Source organism: Symphalangus syndactylus, chromosome 15 (genome assembly GCF_028878055.3).
Source record: "Symphalangus syndactylus isolate Jambi chromosome 15, NHGRI_mSymSyn1-v2.1_pri, whole genome shotgun sequence".
Lineage (NCBI taxonomy): Eukaryota > Metazoa > Chordata > Mammalia > Primates > Hylobatidae > Symphalangus > Symphalangus syndactylus.
The window spans coordinates 70363577-70387885 of record NC_072437.2 but is presented as its reverse complement, the minus strand read 5'-3'; the positions used below and the strand labels follow the sequence as shown (position 1 = coordinate 70387885).

At 43.5% G+C, this 24309-nt stretch overlaps 1 protein-coding gene and 1 long non-coding RNA gene across 3 annotated transcripts in view; one reads left to right on the top strand and one right to left on the bottom strand.

Moving 5' to 3' along the window:
* The window catches only part of SACS (sacsin molecular chaperone), a 113383-nt gene extending 90342 nt beyond the window's left edge, over nt 1-23041 (bottom strand). For both annotated transcript variants that reach the window (XM_055244026.2, XM_055244027.2), the window contains exons 1-2: nt 22950-23041; nt 90-614 (exon numbers count right to left, since the gene is read on the bottom strand). In XM_055244026.2, the coding sequence (XP_055100001.2) occupies nt 90-109 (20 nt within the window). In that variant the 5' untranslated portion in view covers nt 110-614; nt 22950-23041. The remainder of the gene's footprint in view (nt 1-89; nt 615-22949) is intronic.
* LOC129463474 (uncharacterized) lies at nt 8065-17894 on the top strand. Its single transcript, XR_008651188.2, has 3 exons — nt 8065-8407; nt 15862-15868; nt 16014-17894. It is a non-coding gene; the product is annotated as an uncharacterized lncRNA (long non-coding RNA).
* Nucleotides 23042-24309: the final 1268 nt, after the last annotated feature.

Sequence of the window (24309 nt, the reverse complement as noted above, 5' to 3'; positions counted from 1 at the left end):
TTTGCCTATCTATGTTTCATTTGGGAAAATCCAACAAGTCTTAAAATCCCAATGCAAATTATTGTCATTTAAAACATTGACTCATTTACCTGTTCTCTTTGGTCTCCATGATCAATTCTCCTAGGATATTTGTTTGTGAAAACCATGAAAGTATGCTTCTTTCTTCTGTTTAAGTCTTCCCTCTGTGCTTCCTTTAAATGTGTACTCCAAGTTCAGCTCTTCCTGCCAGGTGGAAAAAAAAGCCTGTTTTTCCCTTCAGTGTCCATTCATCATCTGATGTCAGGAAACATTGCCGTGTTTTGCATTTGTGTTCCTTAAAGTATGACTCTCCAGTCTGATAATGGTTGCCTTGTGATCCAGCGACCCACGGACGTTCTCAGGATAAAACAGTGTGGATTCGCTAAAGGTTTTTGGCTTTCCCCCAAAGCAAACTCAATTTATTTTCATCTGAGAATTTTCTGTATTTCTTTTTGAAGGTTCTTGGGGAAAACGGTGCAGAAATTCTCGGATTTTGAAGTTTCTCACCCTCATCTCAGCAGATGTAAAATATTCTTTGGTAGGAGCCTTTCTTCTGGCTCTGGTGACGTGGGCATCTTGGCCTCACTTCTGTGATCCTGGAAGAAAAATCAAGGAAGGGTAAAGAAAGGGTTAAGGAAAAGCACTTGAAGTCAATGCACTGAAAATGCAATTCCGCATTGAAGAGGGCCATGGTACTCAGCTCCAGTGACTTTCTAATTATACTCTGCTAGTGGCACTACAGCTCTGCCAAACAGCATGGCATTCGTTTCTGGCCTCACAAGACAGGCAACCAACAAATGCACATGTGCAGCTATAGAAATTAAAAGTACATCGGCTGGGCGCGGTGGCTCATGCCGGTAATCCCAGCACTTTAGGAGGCAGAGGCAGGCAGATCACAAGGTCAGGAGATTGAGACCATCCTGGCTAATACGGTGAAACACCATCTCTACTAAAAATACAAAAAATTATCCGGGCGTGGTGGTGGGCGCTTGTAGTCCCAGCTACTTGGGAGGCTGAAGCAGGAGAATGGCATGAACCTGGGAGGCGGAGCTTGCAATGAGCCAAGATCGTGCCACTGCACTCCCCCCACCTGGGCAACAGAGCCAGATTCTGTCTCAAAAAAAAAAAATTAGAAGTACATCTACTTAACCACTTAGTTTCATGTTCCCTCTATTTCCCTGGCTTCTTCCAAGTGGCAGTATATGCTTCACTCACATGTGATGTGCCTTTTTTCAGGAACAACATCCTTTAAACCCAAACCCGTTTTTTTTTTTTGTTTTTTGTTTGTTTGTTTTGTTTTTTTCTGAGGCAGATCTCCCTCTATTGTCCAGGCTGGAGTGCAGTGGCATGATCTTGGCTCACTGCAACATCTACCTCCCGGGTTGAAGTGATTCTTCTGCCTCAGCCTCCTGAGTAGCTGGGATTACAGGCGCCTGCCCCCACACTCAGCTAATTTTTGTATTTTTAGTGGAGATGGGGTTTTGCCCTGTTGGCCAGGCTGGTCTTGAACTCTTGATCTCAAGTGATCTGCCTGCCTCTCGACCTCCCAAACTGCTGGGATCACAGGTGTGAGCCACTGCCCCCAACCCAAACCTACAACTTTGTGTGTACAATAATAACTCATGTTTGAAAGCAAAATATTTACCTTAGAAAAGAAAGGGTAAATGTGTTATCAGAAAGGTTTTATTTTACTAGTAATATTCCTTATAACTATTGGTGCCTATAATAGTCTAACATTTTAAGAAATAAATAGAAGAAAAAAATGACAAACTTTCTTTTTAATTTTTATTTTTTAGGGTGCTGGGCACAATCTGGGCTAACCCAAGGAAGCCTCAGTGAAAAACGAGAAACATCTTTTTTGTTTTTTGAGAAGTTGTTTCACTCTTTTTGCCTAGGCTGGAGTGCAATGGTATGATCTCAGCTAACTGCAACCTCTTCCTCCTGGGTTCAAGCGATCCTCCAGCCTCAGCCTCCTGAGTAGCTGGGATTACAGGCAAGCGCCACCACGCCCAGCTAATTTTGTATTTCTAGTAGAGACGGGATTTCTCCACATTGGTCAGGCTGGTCTCGAACTCCCAACCTCAGGTGATGTGCCTGCCTTAGCCTCCCAAAGTGCTGGGATTACAGGTGTGAGTCACCGCGCCCGGCCGGCAAACTTGATAAACAATGGTAAGTGGAGGGACACGTGAGACTGCACTTTCTGCCCATTCATTGTTCTAAAATACTTCATAATTTTCAAGAAGCTCTCTTAGACATTATTATACTAAATTTCAAGTAGACAGAACAAGAAAGGTAGAGATGCTGATATGTTAAACTTGATGCACAGGAAGGTCAGTTACTTGTTTCAGCCCATCCAACCAGGAAGGGATGGACTGGAAACAGAAGACCAGCTCCGGACTTCTTTTTTTTTTTTTTTCTTGAGACGGAGTCTTGCTCTGTCACCCAGGCTGGAGTGCAGTGGCGCAATCTCGGCTCACTGCAAGCTCCGCCTCCCGGGTTCACGCCATTCTCCTGCCTCAGCCTCTCCAAGTAGCTGGGACTACAGGCGCCCGCCACCACGCCCGGCTAATTTTTTGTATTTGCATTTGCTATGCAACAATGTTTCATTGTGGGGAAGAAAAGGAATGTAGGAATAACAACCTAAGCTATACTGATTACATTATCAGTTCTTGTATGTTCATGAAAACCCAGGAAAAGAACTCCATATTCACTGTAAATGCTTTTCTGAAAACACTTTCCCAGTAACTTGCTATAATTAAAAATATTACTAGGCATCATGAGTGAGATTAATTCAGACATACCAATGCAAAGTCTTATTATTCTTTCATGAATAAATCATGAAATTTTGATTGCCATGCCAAGAAGTAGAAAAACTGTATATGTAAATTTAGGATTTAAGAATTAAAATTAAATTAAGGAACTATATTAGCAAGAGGATGGAAACCTTTTGTATGATAATAGACTTAAAATTAGACTCCAGTTTGAAATGTTTAAAATTAAAAGAGGTCATGTATAATAAAGTGAAGGATTAGGATCAATTTCTTTATCTGTAAAATACAGGACTTGGGGCCTGGCACGGTGGCTTACGCCTGTAATCCTAGCACTTTGGGAGGCCAAGGCAGGTAGATCACGAGGTCAGGAGATGGAGACCATTCTGGCTAATACGGTGAAACCCCATCTCTACTAAAAATACAAAAGATTAGCCAGGCATGATGGCGGGCACCTGTAGTCCCAGCTACTCAGGAGGCTGAGGCAGAAGAATGGTGTGAACCCGAGAGGCGGAGCCTGCAGTGAGCCGAGATCACACCACTGCACTCTAGCCTGGGTGACAGAGCCAGACTCCATCTCAAAAAGAAAAAATATGAATATAAACATATTTATATGAATACAAAACATGCAGGTTTTATATGATAGATCAGAACTCAAGAGAAATCTGGAATTAGTTACACTGGAAGCAGGACCTCCAGGGCTATCTGCCACTAGTGCTCGGCCTCTGTAGGAACATCAGAAGGGAATCAGAGCAGTATTGATCTCAGTGGAACACTGCACGTTCATGCTTGTCGACCTCACTGAATCTCTAATTCCAGTTTGTCGATATCTTTAAGAATACAGTTTCTGTAATCTAGAATATTAATTAACTTCGTATCACCAGGCATGTTTGATAACACTGCTAAACAGCATAGAGCTCCGTGGCAAATTATTAAATTTTACTCCCCATGGACAATGATACATTTATTATAAAAATCAATCTTTGGATAATATTTCCTCAGTAACTCTCTTAGCCATTATAAATATACTGTTATCAATCGCATTTATTCCTGTCATTTCTAACAGAATAGGATGATTCTGCCCAATGTATTACTAATCCAAGCTGCAGTCTTCCTTCTGACTTACACTGCTTGGCCAGTCCGATAGCCTCATCTACTAATAAGGGGGAAGTGGGTTAAACATGACATGACTTGTCCTTTGATATACACATGCTAGGTCTCAGAGATCACTGTGTCCTTGTCTCACACCTTCTGAATGCAATCTCTTTCAAATAATCCAGTCTTTAACTTCATTTTTATTTTTATTTTTATTTTTATTTTCTTATTTTTTTATTTTTATTTTTTGAGATGGAGTCTTCGCTCTGTTGCCTAGGCTAGAGTGCAGTGGCATGATCGGGCTCACTGCAACCTCCGCCTCCCGGGTTCAAGCAATTCTCCTGCCTCAGCCTCCCCAGTAGCTGGGACTACACGCATGCACCACTATGCCTGGCTGATTTTTGTATTTTTAGTAGAGACAGGGTTTCATTATGTTGGCCAGGCTGCTCTCAAACTCCTCATCTCAGGTGATCCACCTACCTCGGCCTTCCCAAAGTGCTGGGATTATAGGTGTGAGCCACTGCACCCAGCCCAGTCTTTTAATTTTAATACTACTTCTGCCATTAACATCTAACTCACAATTTAGAATTCCAAACACTATTGTTCCTTTCCTGGAAACTTAGAACGTTTGCACATGTTCATCTCCCTAGAAACTGCCATACTCTTCTTAATTATCAGAAATTACCCACCGTGATTGAATCATTATGTATGCTGTGAGCCAATACATGTGAAGGTGATAAGGTAGCGGTTACCCAGATCATTCTTTTCTCAAAATATAGCCCGTGATGAATCACTCTCATAATTTGTTTTTCATTTTTGAGCTACAACATACTACTTTGATGATCTTTGGCCTACTTGTGTACCACCTATTTATTCTTTGCTTAATATTTATTTTTCCCAAAATGATATTTTAATTAAATAAATGTATTATGAAAAGAAACTTTCCATCTACTATAAATGGAAACCCAGTACCACAAATAGAGAATAACTTTAAAGATAAATAAAATGAATACAAAATGACTCATTAAATGCTGATCGAAGTGCCTGCTGAAAACAGTGTCTTTAACCTACTCTTTGTTATTAAAAATGGAGATCAGTAAACTTATGAGAAAATGTATATCCTTTAATGATTTCATCCAGAAGGAAGAAAAGCTAAAAATTAATGAGTTAAGTATCCATTTTCAGAGTTTAGGAAAAATGCCAGGCGTGGTGGCTCACGCCTGTAATCCTAGCACTCTGGGGGGCTGAGGCTGGTAGGTCACCTGAGGTCAGGAGTCCGTGACCAGCCTGGCCAACATGGTGAAACCCTGTCTCTACTAAAAAATACAAAAAATTAGCTGGGCATGGTGGTGTGCACCTGTAATCCCAGCTACTCCGGAGGCTGAGGCAGGAGAATCGCTTGAACCCACTAGGCAGAGGTTGCAGTGAGGTGAGATCGCGCCACTGCACTCCAGCCTGGGGGACAGAGTGAGACTCCATCTCAAACAAAGAATTTATGAAAAAATGTCTTGGGGATAAACCCAAAGAAAATAGGAAATAAGGATGAGAGCAGAATTAATGAAAGAGAAAACAAAGATACAATGGGGACTGTCAGCAAAAATAAAAGTTAATTCCTTAAAAACACTACTAAAATTGGCAAACTTCTGGAAGACTGATTAAGGTAAAAGAAAAAAAAGTCGACCGGGCACCATGGCTCACGCCTGTAATCCTAGCATTTTGGGAGGCCGCAGAGGCCAGATCACTTAGGCCCAGGAGTTCGAGACCAGCCTGACCAACATGGTGAAACCCCGTCTCTACTAAAAATACAAAATTAGCTGGGCGTGGTGGCGCATGTCTATAGTCCCAGCTACTGGGGAGGCTGAGGCAAGAGAATTGCTTGAGCCCGGGAGGCAGACGTTGCAGTGAGCCAAGATCGCGCCATTGCCCTCCAGCCTGGGCAACAAGAAGCTCCGTCTTAAAAAAAAAAAAAAAAAAAGTAGAAGGAACTTTTCTAAAGGGCAAATTAAATGGCAAATCTCATGCTTAGCAGTGATAAGGGTATTTCTTGATCTCTATTTCTACTCAGCATGTATTGGAGGGGGCAGCCAGAACAAGACAGAAAAAATAAGAGAAACAGGGAGGAGGGGAAGGAAGAGGGGAACAAAATCATCACTATTCATGGATAGAGTGTTCAAAAAAATTCAGACAAACTGACAGTGTTAATAATAGATTTTTTCAAGATGACTGATATAAGTTAAATTGCATTTCTATATACCAGCAAGAGTTTAAGAGAAAAGCATTTGTTAATGATAGACATTTATCAAGCAAGAAAAAAATGGTACCTTGGAATAATTATAATGAAAGAACTTGTATAGGAATTTTAGGAAGAAAATCTATAAACTTTAATGAAAGACATTAAAAAGACTCTTTAAAAATGGAGATATGTACATGATGAACCAGAAGGTTAAATATCATTGAAATGTCAACTCTCCTCAAATTGATCTTGTAATTCAAAGCAATTTGGATCAAAACCCCAACAACCTTGTAAAATAAAAACACGATAACCAAAGACACTACTTAAGAAGAAGAGGGAAGACTTGCTCTAGAAGATATTAAGCTTTAACATGAAACCATAATAATTATGTGGCATTCGCATGGGAACAAAGAGAGTAAAAGGCTCAGAAACAGACCCTTTCGTTAATGAGAACCTGATACATGAGAGAGGTATCAGCGGGGTTTAGTGGGGGAAAGCTGGGCCATTCCAAAAATGTTACTGGGGCAAGTGGTTAACTATATGGAAACAAGCACGAAAATTTATCTGAACCCCATACTGTGCACAAGTATCAATTCTGGATGATTAAGCACATAAGTGAGAAAATCAAACCTTAAAAATTTTAGAAGGAAGTGGAACACAATATCTTTATGACTTCAGGGTAAAGAAGAATTCCTTTAAACAACAAATAGAAAGCAGTAACCCTAAAGGAAAGGATTGTTAAAATCAAACTACAAGTCCGGGAGCTGTGGCTCACACCTGTAATCCCAGCACTTTGGAACGCCGAGGCAGGCGGAACCCCTGAGCTCCGGAGTTTGAGACCAACCTGGGCAACACGGCAAAACCCCATCTCTACAAAAAATACAAAAATTAGCCAGGCATGGTGGCACGCACTTGTAGTCACAGTTACTAGGGAGGCTGAGGTGGGAGGATCACTTGAGCCCAGGAGGCAGAGGCTGCAGTGAGCTTAGACCGTATCACTGCACTCCAGCCTGGGAGTAAGATTCTGTCTCCAAAAAAAAAAAAAAAATTCAAGTTACATTAAAACTAAGAATTTCTGCTCACCTAAGGCAAGCCACATAAAATAGAAGATATTTGCCACACAGCAATCAGCAAAGGTTTTGTGTTCAGAATACAGAAAGAACTCTTGAAAATAAAAAAGAAGCAACCTAAGAGAAAAGCAGAAATTGGGGAACAGGCTCTAATTTATATTTATTCTTTCACATGGATAATACCTTCATTTAAATATAATACAAAGACTATCTCTGCTTGTAATGAAATAGTAATATACATTTAGTTCAACTTAATTTTTACTGTTTTCAACTACAGAAGTGCTTTTTGTTCCTTAATAATTATATGCTTAACATCATACAAGATTTTTAGACATATGTTTGTTTCCCTTGTATATAAATTCTCATCTGATGTTTCCACATTTCAGTGCTTCAGTATAGCACCCATTTCTTTTTTCTTTTTTTTTTTTGCCTTACATGGAGTCGTGCTCTGTCTCCCCGGCTGGAGTGCAGTGGCTGATCTCTGCTCACTGCAACTTCTGCCTCCCCGGTTCCAGTGATTTGCCTGCCTCAGCTGCCTGAGTAGCTGGGATTATAGGCGCCCGCCACCAAGCCCAGCTAATTTTTGTATTTTTAGTACAGAGGGGGATTCACCATGTTGGCCAGGGTGGTCTCAAACTCCTGACCTCAAGTGATCCACCTGCCTCAGCCTCCCAAAGTGCTGAGGTTAGAGACCTGAGCCAGGGTGCCTGACCAGAATATCATTTTTAAATCTAGCACTGCATTTGTGACTATCAAGGTGCCCATGGGTTTGTCTCCATGGGCGCCGCCCTCTTCCCAGGGAGAGCAGGTGGGGAGTTTCTGTGCCCCCTCCCCCACCGTGGGGAACTTGCCCTCCTGCACACGTGGTGCGGAAGGTGCCATTTTGGCCCAGTTGGCGCCTGAGTAAGATGTTCTTGCTCCTCTGCTCAGGGCATGAAGATCTGGGGTAGGTGCAGGACTTGGGGCCCCAGAGAGTGCCACAGTCGACTGCCCTTGGGAGTGGGCTGGTGCCTGGGAGTGAGAGCGCGGCCGTTCGGCGCCTGTGTGAGCCCACAGGGCCGCTCCGCCAGGGAACCAGGGGCCCGTCCCGCTGGGGTCATGGGCGGACAGGCACGGGAGCTGAGAGAGGGGGCCGGGCCTAGGCCACAGGCCCTCCAAGGAAGCCACAGAGCCAGCTAGTGACACCCAGGGACTGCGGGAAGCTTCCGGGAAGCTTCGGCAAGGTAAGCTCTCGCAGGGTAAGCTCCGGACCAACATGGGTTTTAGTGTCTTTTCCTAGTAGTGGGGAATTTCTACAAGGTGGGTAGGACGTGTTCAGGGTGGCCTTGGCAATCTGTAGGCCTAGAGGCCGTCTAGGAGAGGCCTGCAATTCAAAATCTCAACAGGGCTTGATGGGGCCTGCCATTTCATTTCGCAATGTGGTTCCTAGTATTTCTTGGGAAACTGGGCCTGTTATGTCTCCATGTCACCCTTTACTTCTTGGATTTCTTGGTGTGCGTGGTTGCCTTTTTCTCTTTTCTTATATTGCAATTTCGGGTCCCACATTTTCTTCCGTTCTAATCTGTGCGTCCTCTATGCAAAGCCTGTGGTGGGTCTTGCTCTGGGACTAGTTGAGCAGCATTGCACTCGTGTTGGATGTGGGAGTTTCATCGTTTCTGTGTGTGTTCAGCATTCTATTGCGAGTTCCTTATCTTCAGAATGATTGAGAAGCGTAGTTTTCACAATTTTAAAGAATATATATTCTTTGGGGAGGTGATTTTATTGCATTTGGCCGGAGAATATGTAACCGTTCGGTCATTGAGGACTGGTGTGTACCCCTGGGGACTCAGTATCCACCTGGAGACTGGGTGTCCACATGGAACCTGATATCACTCTGGGCCTAGCTGCCCACATGGGTCCTGGGTGTTCACCTGGAGCCTGATGTTCCCCAGGGAACTAGGTATCCATTTGGGTCCTGATGTTCATCTGAGACCTGGTGTTCACCTAGGGCCTGATAGTCACCTGGGGACTGGGTATGTACCTGGGGCCTCATGTCCACCTATGGTGTAGGTATCCACGTTGGGCCTGTGTGTCAATCTGGTGCCTGATGTCCACCTATGGATTAGATACCCAACTGGGGCCTGCTTTTCACCTTGGACTTGGTGTTTACCTGGAACCTGATGTCCAGATGGAGCATAGATTATCTATATGGGGACTGGTGTCTAGATGCGGTCTGACAGTCAACTGGGGCCTGGCCTGGTATTTTCCTGAGGTGTGACTGTGAACCTGGGGACTAAAGTCTACCTAGAATCCAGTGTCTACCTTGGGCCTGATGTCCACCCGTGGCCCAATGTAAACCTGGGGCCTGGTATTTAGCTAGGGCCTGGGTATTTACCCAGGGCTTGATTTCAGCTGGGCCCTGAAGTTCTCCTAGTGCCTAGTGTCCACCTGAGGCCTTCCAGACATCCAGTGTCAGTCTGGAACTGGATGTCCACCTGGGGCTTGAGTGTTTCCTGATGCCTGAGGACTTCCTGGGCCTGGATGTTCACATGGGACCTAGATTGAACCTGGGGCCTGATGTTCACCAGGAGCCCAGGTATCCACCTGGGGAGTGGTGTCCACCTAAGACATTTGGAGTCAAGTGTCCACCTGAGGCCTCATGTCCACCTGGGGCCAGATTGTCCATCAGGGACCTGTTTTTGACCAGGGACCTGGGCATTTACCTGGGGCATCAGTGCCCACTTGGGGCCTGACATCCACTTGGGTGTTGGTGTCCACCAGGGGCCTAATGTCCACCAGAGTCCTGGGATCCTCCTGGGGCCTGGTGTCTGCCTGGGGCCTGGTGTCCACCTAAAGTGTGGGTATCCATCTAGGACCTGGTGTGCACCTAGGGCCTTTGTCCACCTTGGGCCTGTTGTTCCTCTGGGGCCTTATGTCCACCTGGGCCCTGGGTGTGAGCGTGGTACCTGATATCCACCTGTGGCTTCCATGGCCACCTGAGGCCTGGTGGTCATTTGAAGCCTGGTGTTCTCCAGGGGCCTGATGTCAACCTGAGGTGTAGATATCCACCTCGGTCCTGGGTGTCCAGCTGGGACCAGATGTCCAGCTCTGGTCTAGGTATACCCCTGGGACTTGATATTCACCAGGGGTTTAGGCATTTACTTGGCACCTGGTTTCCATGTGAAGTGTGCCATCCCATGAGGATTGACATTCAGATGGGGACTGGGTATCTACCAGGGACCTGGGTATCAACCTCAAGCCTATTGTACTCCTGGAACCTGAGTGTTTACCTGGGGTCTGATATGCACCCAGGCCTGTTGCCTACATAGTGTCTTATGTTCCCCTTCAGCCTGGATGTCCAGCTGAGTCCTCGGTATCCTCTGTGGGATGGCTGTCCACCTGTGACATTGTGACCTGCTGTGGCACGGATGTGAGCCTGGTGCCTGATATACATCTTGAGTCCAGTATCCACCTGGGGCCTGATGTTTATCTGGGGACTGATGTCCACATGGGAACTGGGCATTCACCTGCGGCCTGATGTCCACTGAGAATTGGATGTTGCCCTGGGGTCAGGGTATCCACCTAGGGCGTGGTGTTCACCAGGGGCCTAGGCATCCACCTGGGGCCTGTTGTCTACCTGGGGCCTCCTGTTCAGTATGGCCCTGGTATTTACCTGGGGCCTGGACATCTGCTTGAGGCCTGAAGTTTAAGTGGGGCCTGGTGTTCAACGGGGGCCCATGTGTCAACTTGGGAACAGACATACACCGAGATGCCTGATATCTATCTGGGGCCTGTCACGTACCTGGGGTCTTGCGTCCACCTTGGGACTGATGTAAACCTGGGGCCTAGTGTTTACCTACGGCCTGGGCGTCCACCTATGGTGTATCTAAGTATCTAAGTAACAGCATTTGAGAGGTTATTAGGCCTATATATGAGCATGCTACTAACTAGAAAAAAGCTATGTGCAAAGGAGCTTTGTGATGTACCTTATTATATTGTTGGATGGAACGTAACTTTTCATTAAACAAGTTCCTAACACATGTTTGATAGAATCTAACAAATGAGATTTCAGAGGCCTATATATAAACATACGAAAATTCAGCCCAATAACTAAAAACAAGCCATGTGAGAAGAAGCTTTGTGATGTGCTTTATTATATCACTGTATGTAACCTGTGTTTTTATTAAAGAAGTTCCAAACACACGTTTTATACAACCTAAGGAATGACATTTCAGAGGCTATTAGGCTCACATGTGAATATACAAATATTCATCCTTAATAACTAAAAACAATCTGTGCATGAAGAAACTTTGTTATGTGGTATTTCATATCACTGAATGAATGGAACCTGTGTTTTTATTAAACAAGTTCCAAACACACGTTTTATAAAACCTAAGGAATGACATTCCAGAGGCTATTAGGTCTTATGTGAATATTTGAATATCCATCTCTAATAACTAAAACAGTCTGTGTGCGAAGATGCTTTGTGATGTGGTGTTTCTTTTTTTTTTTTGAGACGGAGTCTCGCTCTGTCGCCCAGGCTGGAGTGCAGTGGCACGATCTCGGCTCCTGCAAGCTCTGCCTCCTGGGTTCACGCCATTCTCCTGCCTCAGCCTATGGTGGTTCATACAACTGAAAGAAACCTGTGTTTCTGTTGAACACATACTAGAAACACGTTTTGTAGAATCTAAGCAATGACATTTCAGACGTTGTTAGGCCTATTTATGAACATATGAATATCCAGACCTATTAACTGGAAAAAAGCTATGTGCGAAGAACATTTGTGATGTGCTTTATTATATCACTGAATGAAATGTGAGTTTCCATTAAACAAGTTGTAAAAACACGTTTTGTAGAATCTATTTAATGAGATTTCAGAGGCGATTAGGCCTATATATAAACATATGAAAATCCAGCCTTAATAACTAAAAACAAGCTATATGAGCAGAAGCTTTGTGATTTGCTGTTTTATATCAATGAATGGAACCTGTGTTTTTGTTAAACAACTTCCAAGCAGATGTACTTTAGAACCCAAGGAATGACATTTCAGAGGCTATTAGGTCTATATATGAATATACGAATATCCATTCCTAATAACTAGAAACAATCTGTGAAGAAGCTTTGAGATGTGCTGTCTCACATCACTGAATGGAACCTGTGTTTTTATTAAACAAGTTCCAAACACACATTTTTTAGAACCTAAGGAATGACATTCCATAGGCTATTAGGCCTATATATGAATATACGACTATCTATCACTAATAACAAAAAACAATCTATGTGCGAAGAAGCTTTAGGATGTGCTGTTTTATATCACTGAATGGAACAAGTGTTTCTATTAAACAAGTTCCAAAAGCACGTATTGTAGAATCTAAGTAATGACATTGCAGAGATTATTAGGCCTCTATATGAACCTACTAATATCCAGCCCTAATAACTAGAAACAGCTATACGCAAAGAACCTTTGTGATGTGCTTTATTATATCACTGAATGGGACGTGAGTTTTCATTAAACAAGTTCCAAACACACATTTGTGGAATCTAATTAATGAGATTTCAGAAGCTATTAGGACTATATGTAAACTATTAGGCCTATATATGAAAATACGCAGCCTTAATAACTAAAGGCAAGCTGTGTGTGAAGAAGCTTTGAGCTTTGGGATGTACTATTTCATATGAATGAATAGAACAAGTGTTTTTGTTAAACAAGTTACAAGCACTCATTTTTTAGAACCTAAGCAATGACATTTCAGAGGATATTATCCTATATATGAATATACGAGTATCCATCCCTAATAACTAAAAACAGCTTTGTGATGTGCTGTTTTATATCACTGAATGGAACCTGTGTTTTTATGAAACAAGTTTCAAACATGTTTTGTAGAATCTACAAAAAGGACATTTCAGAGGTTATTGGGTTTATATCTGAATATACAAATATCCACTACTAACAACTAGAAACAAGCTATGTGTGAAGAAGCTTTTTGAAGTGCTTTATCATATCACTGAATGCAACCAGAATCTCCATTATACAATTTCCAAACACATGTTTTGGAGAATCTAAGAAAGATTTCAGGCCGGGTGTGGTGGCTCACGCCTATAGTCCCAGAACTTTGGGAGGCCAAAGCAGGCAGATCACCTGAGGTCAGGAGCTCGAGACCAGCCTGGCTAACATGGAAAAACCCTGGCTCTAATAAAAATACAAAATTAGCTGGGCGTGGTGGCACATGCCTGTAATCCCAACTACTTCGGAGGCTGAGGCAGGAGAATCACTTGAACCCGGGAGGTGGAGGTTGCAGTGAGCCGAGATCACGCCACTGCCCTCCAGCCTGGGCAACAAGTGTGAAACTCCATCTCAAAAAAAATAAAAGTAATGAGATTTCAGAGACCATTATACTTACATAGATTTTCAGCCTTAGTAATGAAAAACAAGCTATGTGTGGAGAAACTCTCTGATGTGCTGTTTTATATAAATGAATGGAACCTGTGTTTCCATGAAACAAGTTCCAAACACATGTTTTGTAGAATCTCAGATAAGACATTTCAGGGGCTATCAGGCCTATATATCAACATACGAACATTCAGTTCTAATAACGAAAACCAAGCTATGTACAAAGAAGCTTTGTGATGTGCTGTTTTAAATCACTGAATGGAACCTGAGTTTCCATTAAACAAGTCCAAACACACGTTTTGTAGAATCTAAATAATTACATTTCTGAGGTTATTAGGCCTATATATGAACATGTGACTATCCAGCTCAATTATTATGAAGATATGGGTGAAGGAGCTTTGCGATGTGCTTTATTATATCACTGAATGGAACCTGTTGTTTCACTGTGTCCAGCGGGCTCTGGGCATGAGCCTGGTGTTTGGTGTACACCTCAAGTCCAGTGTCTACCTGGAAGCTGGTGTCTATCTGGGTACTGGTGTCCACTTGGGGCCTGATGTCCACCTCGAGCTGGGTGGTCCCCTGGGGTCAGGGTGTCCACCTGGGGCTTGATATTCACCAGGGGCCTAGCTATCCACCTGGGGCCTCCTGTTCACCTTGGCCCTGGTATTTACCTGGGGACTAGACATCCACCTGGGGCCTGACGTTCATCTGGGTCCTGGTGTTCAACTGCCTATGTGTCCACCTGGGACCTGACATACAGATGCCTGATGTCCATCTGGGGCCTGGTTTCCACCCGGGGCCTGAATGTACCTGGGGACTTGTGTCCACCCGGGGCCTGGTATTAACCTGGGCATCCACCAGGGGCCTGATGTTCAGCTGGGGCCTGGTGTCCACCTGGGGCCTATGTGCCAAACTGGGACCTGATGTTTATGCAGGGACTGGAGTCCACTTGACTAGGGCCTGGCATCAACCTGGTATCTGATGTCCAGTGTCATTTGGGGCCTGATGTTTGTGCTGGGGCCTTGGTGTCCACTGAGGCCTTATGTCCATGGTGGTGGGGAAGGGGGGGATCCTTGTCCCCCTGGGCCCTGCCTTTTTCCTGGGGAGAGTGGGTAGGGAGTTTCTTTGCCCTCGCCCCTCAACATCCAGGAATTCACTCTTCTGCACACGCGGTGGGGAAGGCGCCATTTTTGCCCACTTGGTGCCCAGTTAAGTTGCCCCTACTGCTCTGATCAGGGTGTGAAGATCTCAGGCGGGTGCTGGACTTGGGGCCCCGAAGCTCCACCCTGCCTGACTCCCTGCGCAAGTGGGCTCGTGCCTGTGAGCTAGAGCGTGGCCGCCGGGGGTCTGTGTGACATGGCAAAGAATATTAGTATATACAAAATTTTTATACAATTGAAATGTTATTGATAGTAAAATTAAAATGCAGTACAGTAAGATTACCTTGTAGGGGCATGGTATTTTAGATTTGTTAAAGTGATTTCATAGGGATGATCTTATTTCAGTCTCATAACAGCCTAGTGATTTGGTAGGGAATTGTGAATTTCATTATACAGAGAAGGAAACTGGTGTCCAGAAGAGTCCAGCAACAGCCCATACTTTGTTTAAATCCTGGTGGCTCCCAGCTCTTACTTCTTCCCCACGACTGAGTGCCTGACACAAGTATAGGACTTCTGTGAGCCCAGAAAATCTGAGACAGGTCTCAGTTAATTTATAAAGTTTATTTTGCCAAGGTTGAGGACGCGCCCCTTACACAGCCTGATTACATTTGCCTAAGGTGGTCAGGGCACAGCTTGGTTTTATACATTTAGGGAGACATGAAACATTAATTAGTATATGTAAGAAGTACAGGCCAGGTGCGGTGGCCCATGCCTGTAATCCCAGCACTTTGGGAAGCCAAGGCGGGTAGATCACCCGAGGTCAGGAGTTCACGACCAGCCTGGCCAACATGGTGAAACCCCGTCTCTGCAAAAATACAAAAATTAGCCCGGCATGATGGCGGGTGCCTGTAATCCCAGCTACTCGGGAAGCTGAGGTGGAAGAATTGCCTGAACCCGGGCGGTGGAGGTTGCAGTGAGCTGAGATCATGCCATTGCACTCCAGCTTGGGTGACAGAGTGAGACTCCGTCTCAAAAAAAAAAAAAAAAGTACATTGGTTTGGTCTGGAAAGGGGGGACAACTTGAAGCAAAGGCAGGAAGACTGGAAGCGGGGTCACAGATAGGTGAAACACAAGTGGTTGCATTCTTTTGAGTCTCTGATTAGCTTTTCCAAAGGAGGCAAATCAGATATGCATCTATCTCAGAGAGCAGAGGAGTGACTTTGAATAGAATGAGAGGCAGGTTTGCCCTAAGCAGTTCCCGGGTTGAGTTTTCTTTAGTGATTTTGGGGGGCTGAGATATATTCTTTTCACACCCTCAAACCTCATTTCCTTCTTCCTCCTTCTCTTTCTGAAATGGAGACATGCTGCTTCTAACCTACCATTTGGGGAGTAGCACCACCTGATGGAAGAGAACATTCTTTGGTCTTCTCCTCCCGATGGCTTGAGAATCGCATAATCTCGCTGTGCCCAACTTTCCTCATCCCTAAACAGGGCCAGCTTGCCTTATCCATGAACTGTATCACTGCAACACCAAACTGAGCTGTGTTCTAACAGCATTTGGTCAACTGCAGACGGTTTTTGCAAATATTAGATGCTACTACTTTTGCTGATGTAATATTTTTTAACACATGAAGTGACATGAAATGTGTTCATGATATTCTCTGCCCACTGATTCATGACCTCTTCTCATGCTTCAGGGGTCAAAACAATCGGTGCTGTCCAACAGCTGTTAGGGACCGGGGCTCACCTCCTCCCCAGCTTGGAACCTCAAGCTGCTGCCCACAGCTAGCAAGCACATGTGCCACGCAGTGACCTCTTGGCCTTCTCAGCAAAAATATCCTATTTTGGCATATGGGCTTGACCCACAGTAGGAAAACTTGGCACTACTGTACATATGATCTCATTTAAGGAGTAGGAAGATAAAAATGCCATCTGCACTTACTCACCGATGGGAAAAGTTCTTTGAGTTACACAGTTTCAAACAGGAACCGCCAGGAGACTGGGGACTTAAATCATAACTATTGTATAAATAATGGGAGCTGTTCCCTGAGCTAAACACCGCCCTTTGGCAGAGGTAGAGCCTTTTGGCAGAGGGAGGCAGGAGAAGAGTGTGGGAAGTGAAGAAGTTCCTGAGGTGACAAAGTGAATTTCACCGGAGAGAAGCGGGGATAGAGCAAGCTTCCCAGGAACTAGCACAGGAACACCTGGCTGTTCCCAGAGGACAGGACAAGAAAGGCCTCTCCTGCAGGAATGAGATTAAAATACAATCAGTAGCACACTCTATCTCCTTTGATATGCTGTCTTGTATGTTTAAGGGTGTCTTTGGGACTAGTAAAGCCCCTCTTCCCTGAAGGATTCCTTTGCTTTTCATGGTTTTCAGTGCTGCCGTGTTCACAGACACGCCTCTGCAGCTGCACCTGGCAGAATAGCTTGAGTTTGCCTAGAAACGCTCTTTGAGAAAGGAATAGAGGCAGAATTGCCCTTGGTGATCTCCTAAGAATGGGGTCCATGTTCATCTGAAGATGGGAATGAAAAATTCATCCTTTTGGTTCAACCAAATTCATACATGGCTAATCCTCTGGGATATGGTGAAAGCTGACCCTTGAAAGCCCCTAACGTTACAAAGACAAGCAGCCAAATGCGGACAGACTTCAGGCCCACAGAACGCCTCCATGGGAATTATCAGCGAAGTAATCATCTCACTCTCCTAACTTCAGGAGAAAATATGAGTCAGCAAAGACTAAATTGGTTTAAAAATAGAATATTTGCAAAATGGAAAAGTCGGATGAATTCACGCTGTAAATCAATAGACCTTTAAATGTAAGGCACAGCAAGCATTTTGGATGACATTAATGAAAGACCTGTGTTGGCATAGTGTGCTGCAGGAAAGGTTGGACGTCACCACAGCCACTACCGGACCTTAAATATAATCCTGAAATTGAATATGTACATAAAATAGTTTCTAGAGCACAAAAGGTGAAGCTAAAAGTGAGTGCTACTGATCTTTTGTGTGTGTGTAATTAAAGATTTTGATGTAAAATGTACAACAGAAAAGATATTGTATTTCAATAGTATGAAAAATATATAAATTATTCCCCCAGTGCTCCAAATCCCTCCTGTGTCATATAAATCTTCCTCATCTACTTTGCTGAAAGTTCCTCAAGACTATCTTATTCCCCATTGACCCTCCTACTTAGGTTTATGGATACAGAAAATATTCAATAAAGAGTGAATAATTTAGTCACTTTGGCCAATTTACAGATAATAAAACTACACATATTTTGTATGTAGTTTATCTAGCCTCAGATTCTAGCTTGTCAACTGGCAGAGCTAATTGTGGAGGCAGGAGGCTAGAAGGCTGGCACTGAAATAGAAGCTCCCAGAGTCTTAGGTTTGCCTTCAAAAGTTCAATTATTCTCAAAGATAAAATTTTACATAAAAATAACATCACATATGAGTGAATTATATACCATACTATGTGAATATCTCAATAAAGCTGTTAAATGAAAATTTAAAAATAGATTATATGACTAAAATATATTTGATGTTTAAGTGTCATTTCAGAATACATAATATCTTAATTGATATTATCTAATAATATTGACTTTTTGAAGGAAAAATAATATTCAATTATTTCTTTAAAAACTAACTCTTTGGGGAGGATTGACCATGTACAACCATGGCAGAGGCTCGCTAAACTGTGATTCAGTTGTTGAGGTAGGGATTTTTTTTTTTTTTTTGGGATGGAGTCTCGCTCTGTCGCCCAGGCTGGAGTGCAGTAGTGCGATGTTGGCTCACTGCAAGCTCCGCCTCCTGGGTTCACGCCATTCTCCTGCCTCAGCCTCCTGAGTAACTAGGACTACAAGCACCCGCCACCACGCCTAGCTAATTTTTTTGTATTTTTAGTAGAGACGGGGTTTCACGGTGTTAGCCAGGATGGTCTAGATCTCCTGACCTCGTGATCTGCCTGCCTCAGCCTCCCAAAGTGCTTGGATTACAGGCGTGAGCCACCACGCCAGGCCCGAGGTAGGGATTTTTAACCTATCATGAATCCCATTTAAGAAGGAGGAAGCTGAGGCTGCAAGAGGTTAAGTGTCAGAACTAGTATGATGTGGAGCCAGGTTCCAAAACCCAGTATATCTTACTCCAAATACATTAAAATCTTGGGTACTTTTTATTACTATTCTTAGCAGGAACTCTCAGGAATATGACAGTAAAATGAACATAGGTCTGTTCTTCATAATCAGGATTGTCTCTGGATGGTCACTTAGCATAAACATTTAATATAATATTGGCTGGGCTCACGCCTGTAATCCCAGCACTTTGGGAGGCTGAAGTGGGCAGATCACTGGAGATCAGGAGTTCAGGTCCAGCCTGGGCAACATGGTGAAACTCCGTCTCTACTAAAAATACAAAAATTAGCTGGGCATGGTAGCAGTCACTTGTAATCCCAGCCAGTCGGGAGGTTGAGGCAGGAGAATCACTGGAACCCTGGAAGTGGAGGTTGCAGTGAGCCGAGATTGCACCCCCACTGCACTCCAGCCTGGGTGACAGTTAGATAATATCTCAAAAAAAATTAATAAATAAAACTAAAGGAATATTTGGTGTAATTGACAGAAAACTCATAAAGATTGGTTGTAATTTATGTTTGAAGCTTAAAGACCTCACAAACTAGTATCCTTAAGCTCTAAGTAACTACCATTGATCAATTAAAGCTCTGTTTATATCATATTGCCAAATTTAGCAAATAAAAATTATAAATACAAACATATACACCTTAAGTTTGAGTTTCAGATAAACCATGAATTATTTTTTAGTATGTTTATGTCTTATGCAATATTTTATGTATTTTATCTTGTAACCCTATCAGGGTTTTTTAAATGGTTAAATTTGTCATTGCATTAAAAACAAGGAAAAAGGCTAAAGTATTACTTTGTGAAAATGTGCACAAATTCTAGACACGTATAGAATTCAAATACTCCTTTCTAGCACTTAGTACTTTAATGAGGTAAGGATTTAAATGATCACCAATAATTATATTAGGGTGGCTTTGATTTATTTTTAAATACCATTTCAGAGCACATTAAAAGGCTATGTGGACTGTAGAGCCCTTATTTTCTGCCCTAGATAACAGACTCATGGTGTAATCTTGAGCAGAATATTTAAAACAAATGTTTGTCTGGATGTAAGGTTATTATAGTTGGACCATAGATCTCTCCTGACAAAACCCAGAACCAACGTGTCACCTTGGGTTTCACATCGTAGTCAATTTGAAGTGCCCTGAGGGGGATACCATGGTAGGAACAGAGCTCAGAGTTCAGTCTGAGAACTCACTGATGCTCACCAAGGGAATTGAGTCTTACCATCTAGTCAGTCTCTCCTTTTACTAATAAGAAATACTTGGGGTTCTACTCTCTCTTAAGGTTACATTTTGTAACCTGCAAAATGGGGCTGCCTGTTTCATAAGGCTATTGTAAGAATCAATGAGATAAAAGCATTTAATTTGATCAAATAATTGTTATAAACTGAGGCTATCCCAAAGAGAGCTATCTGAATCATCTAGTCAGAACCTGAAGGAAATTGAAAGATTATTCTATGTTTCTTGCCTTAGAGATGACATTAAAAGACTTTCTAATTAGCACAAAGAGAAGTCAAAGCAGGGCTAGAGCCACACCCTTTGGCCCCCAATGCAGTGCTTTTCCCAACTTCGCTATGTTCCCCCTTAAATGGGGTGAAACGGCCTCATCCTAGATGTTAAAATCTGACACAATATCCTGAGTGTGAGTTAAGGAAAGGAAAGACGGCAGGAGAAAGACACATAAAGTAGAAATTAAAATAGTAACAGGATTGACATTGCAAAGAGCAAATTGCCACCCAGGCTGTCCAAGATCAGAATGGCAATGGGAATTGTTCTGACTTCCAATTTGGCATCCTTTGCATCAGTCACATTTAGTAGTCCTCATGTAGGCTCATGGTGGGAGTGGTCAATATCATCATCACTGCTGCTGTCATAAAGGATTTAGGAAGAGTTGTACAAAGAGAATTGGTCTTCCTTCTTCCAAAGAATACTCCTATGGCAACATGGAAACATCAGCATTCCTTTTATAGACAAGAGCGCTTAGAACAGTATTTCGTGCATAGCAAGAACTGAATATGTATTTTGTACTGATCAGAACTCATTCAGATGCACTCAGCCAAAAGTTCATTTCAAAATTTATTCCTTTAAGGAAATGGTGCATGAACCACTTTAGCATGCTTCACCATGGTGGTTAGGTAGATGGTGGACTGAGTGAGAAAACGACAAAACTCTTACTAAATAGTGACACTGTGTGAAGAACCCTGCTAGGCGCCTTCACAGAAATCACCTGGTTTCAACCCTGTGACCATTAAGTGAATAATTGTATCATCTCTGACACAGGAGGGAACTGAGGCTCACAGAAGTTATGTGGATTGTCAGGGGCTGCAGAGTGAGGACGTGGTAGACCTGAGATTGGAACCCGGGGCTTCTGGGGGCAAGTCCAGCGTAAAGCAATGGTTTTTGAGATGCTTCAGATGTAAGCAAACCTTGGTCTTCAAGTTCTATAATTGGACTTTTCTTCCTATTATGTGAAGAATAGAAAACACTTAATCATGGAAAAGTTCTTATAAACCAAGTAAGATATAAGGAAAATAGAGCATGTGGAAAATCTGGCTTGCTTTGTTTGAAAGAGAGACTGAAGGAGTCTTTAAGATCCAAGGAGAAAAGAAAGAAAAAATTGCCCAAACAGCCCAGGAAGGTGAAGAAAGGATGAAAGGGACGGCTAAGGAGGATAGAGGAAAGGAAACTGGGGATCGTTGTCACAGCCCAAAGTGAGGCTTCAGGGCAAGATTAGGGAAGGCAGTCTGGATGGTCATAAGTAAAACTACTGGGACATCATGACCCTGCATTAACCTAGAATGAGTCTGGTTATCAATGGGCAGCTTAAGAAAAACAGTATGGCGGCCGGGCGCGGTGGCTCACGCCCGTAATCCCAGCACTTTGGGAGGCCGAGGCGGGCGGATCACGAGGTCAGGAGATCGAGACCATCCTGGCTAACACAGTGAAACCCCGTCTCTACTAAAAATACAAAAAATTAGCCGGGCGAGGTGGCTGGCGCCTGTAGTCCCAGCTACTCAGGAGGCTGAGGCAGGAGAATGGCGTGAACCTCGGGGGGGTGGAGCCTGCAGTGAGCCGAGATCGCGCCACTGCACTCCAGCCTGGGCGACAGCGAGACTCTATCTCAAAAAAAAAAAAAAAAAAAGAAAGAAAAACAGTATGGCAAATCTACTTGTCATGTGACAAATAAAATAGGATTAAGTGTCAATTATTTATTATTACTATTATTATTTTAATCCATGACCTGTGAATCAATTACTTTTATCTGCACTGATGGAGAAATGAAGAGTTCCCCTTCAAAATAACTTCAGAGCAGCTTGCGCTTGGGAAGCACATGGATTCAACCTGGCTTCTGCCTTTTACTTAAGCAGAATGGGCTTTATCCATCTTCAGAGGCAGAGAGAATAAGATTAAAGCCAAAACAATTGATATGTTATAACAAACAAATCCAGTCCTCTTCTCTGAGGTATTGACCTTGTTTTAAGGAAGAAAAAAAGACAGCGAGAGAGAGGTTTTGTTGCTAAAGCTGGAATACTCTTTCAAAGAATCTAATGATTACTTATTAGAATAAAATTAAATATGTGAAATATTTTTTAACTAAAAGCAGGATTTTCAAATGTTATATAAGATAACCATAACATATGGCATTGTTTGAAGGCATGCTGTTTAAAGTGAGAGCAATTCTACAAATTAACTGTAAGCTACTTTGAGAATCCCATCTTATTGTTCAACAAGACTCTGGACCCCACACTGTGTTACTGTAACAGCTCCATTGTGGCGGTGCATGGCAACTCGGGTGGAAATTAAAATGACAAAGCGGCTAGTCCAGCATCCTGACCGCGGCAGATCTCTCTAGTCACCCTGCAGCCGCTCCTCACCCACAAATTCACAAGCAGCCAACCCAAACTGTACATTTTCAGAAGAGCTCATTACTCACAATTGTACAGCATGCTGAAGGCCCTCTCGTCTCTGTCCTCTCCAAAGGCGGGTGTGTTAAGGAAAGTGGCCCCTTACCTCCCCCAAGCAGCTGCAGTGGCCGAGCCCTGGTTTCCCAAGGCTCAGGGGACGGATGGCCAGCCACACCACGGAGCCCGCCCGTCCCCAGGCTGCTCCTGCAGCTGCCCTTCTCTCTGGCCACCCAACTGGAACCTTGGACTTACTGGGGGCTGTAGGCATCAGGGTCTCTCGGCCTTTGTTTTCCTCCAGTGCCATCAGCAGTTCCCAGCGTGACTGTCCCACAGCCGCACTGGGTCCAGGCGGCTCCTGCCGCAGTCAGTGGCTCCCCCTACCCATCGGCCTTTTTTTTTCTTCTTAAAGAGACAGGACTGTCGTCAACCTTAGGTGTCAATAATGCTGCAAGTGTAGCATTGTCATTCAGTGTGGGGGTGACAACCAACCACACGTTTTTGTTCTCTTCACTTGCAAAGGCTAATTTTTAGCAGTAGGTATGGCTAACAAAGACTGGCTGTATTAAACACCAGCTGTGTGACCTTAGACAAGTCACACATGGGTCTCAAGTACCTTATGGGAAATGAAGACCTGCGACCTGGTAATGTTGTAGCTCACAATCTGCTTTTTGTATGTTATTTGGAGTTGTTTATGAGGTTCCAATGGTTAAAAAAAAAAAAGCATTCACTCAAAATGTGTTGTAAACTGTGAAATGCTATACAATTGATCCTATTCTAAGTTGAAATTGCTAGTCTCAATTTAATAATAAAAAATATTGTAACTCTATTTTCTTGCTTCCTCTGATGGGGGATGTGAAATACCACCAGCATTTATTTCATTTCGGCACACAGCTATCCTGCCACTGGCCTGGGTATATCATATTCCTCATGATAGTCTCCTAGTAGAACTGCCTACTTTATCCATATAAATCTAGAATTTTGGCTTATCTGGAAATACTGGATCTCGGAAGCTTCTTATTGCTTCGCTCCTGCGGAAAATTCCTCTTAAGTCAGTTCAAACAACTCCAGACCTGAAAAGGCTCAAATGATCTCTCCTGGGAGAAGACCAAAGCAAGCCCCAAATGTCAGCACCAACTGGGGAAGGAGAGCCCCTGCTTCTTGTACCTGGCCGTGCACTGGTCTGACCCAGAAGATGCCACGTCTAATGGTGTCTCCTTCACATCCTAGGCTCACAGATTTGTATACATATTATTTCCTGGGAGATAGGAGGGAAACCTCCTCTTCTAACAAAAGGACTGAATAATCACAAACAAAGCACGTTTCTATTGGGGAGAAATGGTGTCTTGCGGGGCCTTTTCATTGAGCTCTCACTGTAGCGCCGTGTGGACCAACAGGCCCTCAGTGGCATATGCCTGTGGAGTGAGCCTGCCTCTCTGAGGCTACCACCATTCTAATGTGGTTCAGTTGTCATCAGTTTAATTCAGCACACAAATATTGAGCACTTGCTTGTTCCTGGCATCAGCTAGACACTGTGGACTAAACGGTGAATACCCAGTGTGTTGCTCCCCCAGCAGGCTCTTCTACTCACAGCTGTAAACCATTACACCCCCAA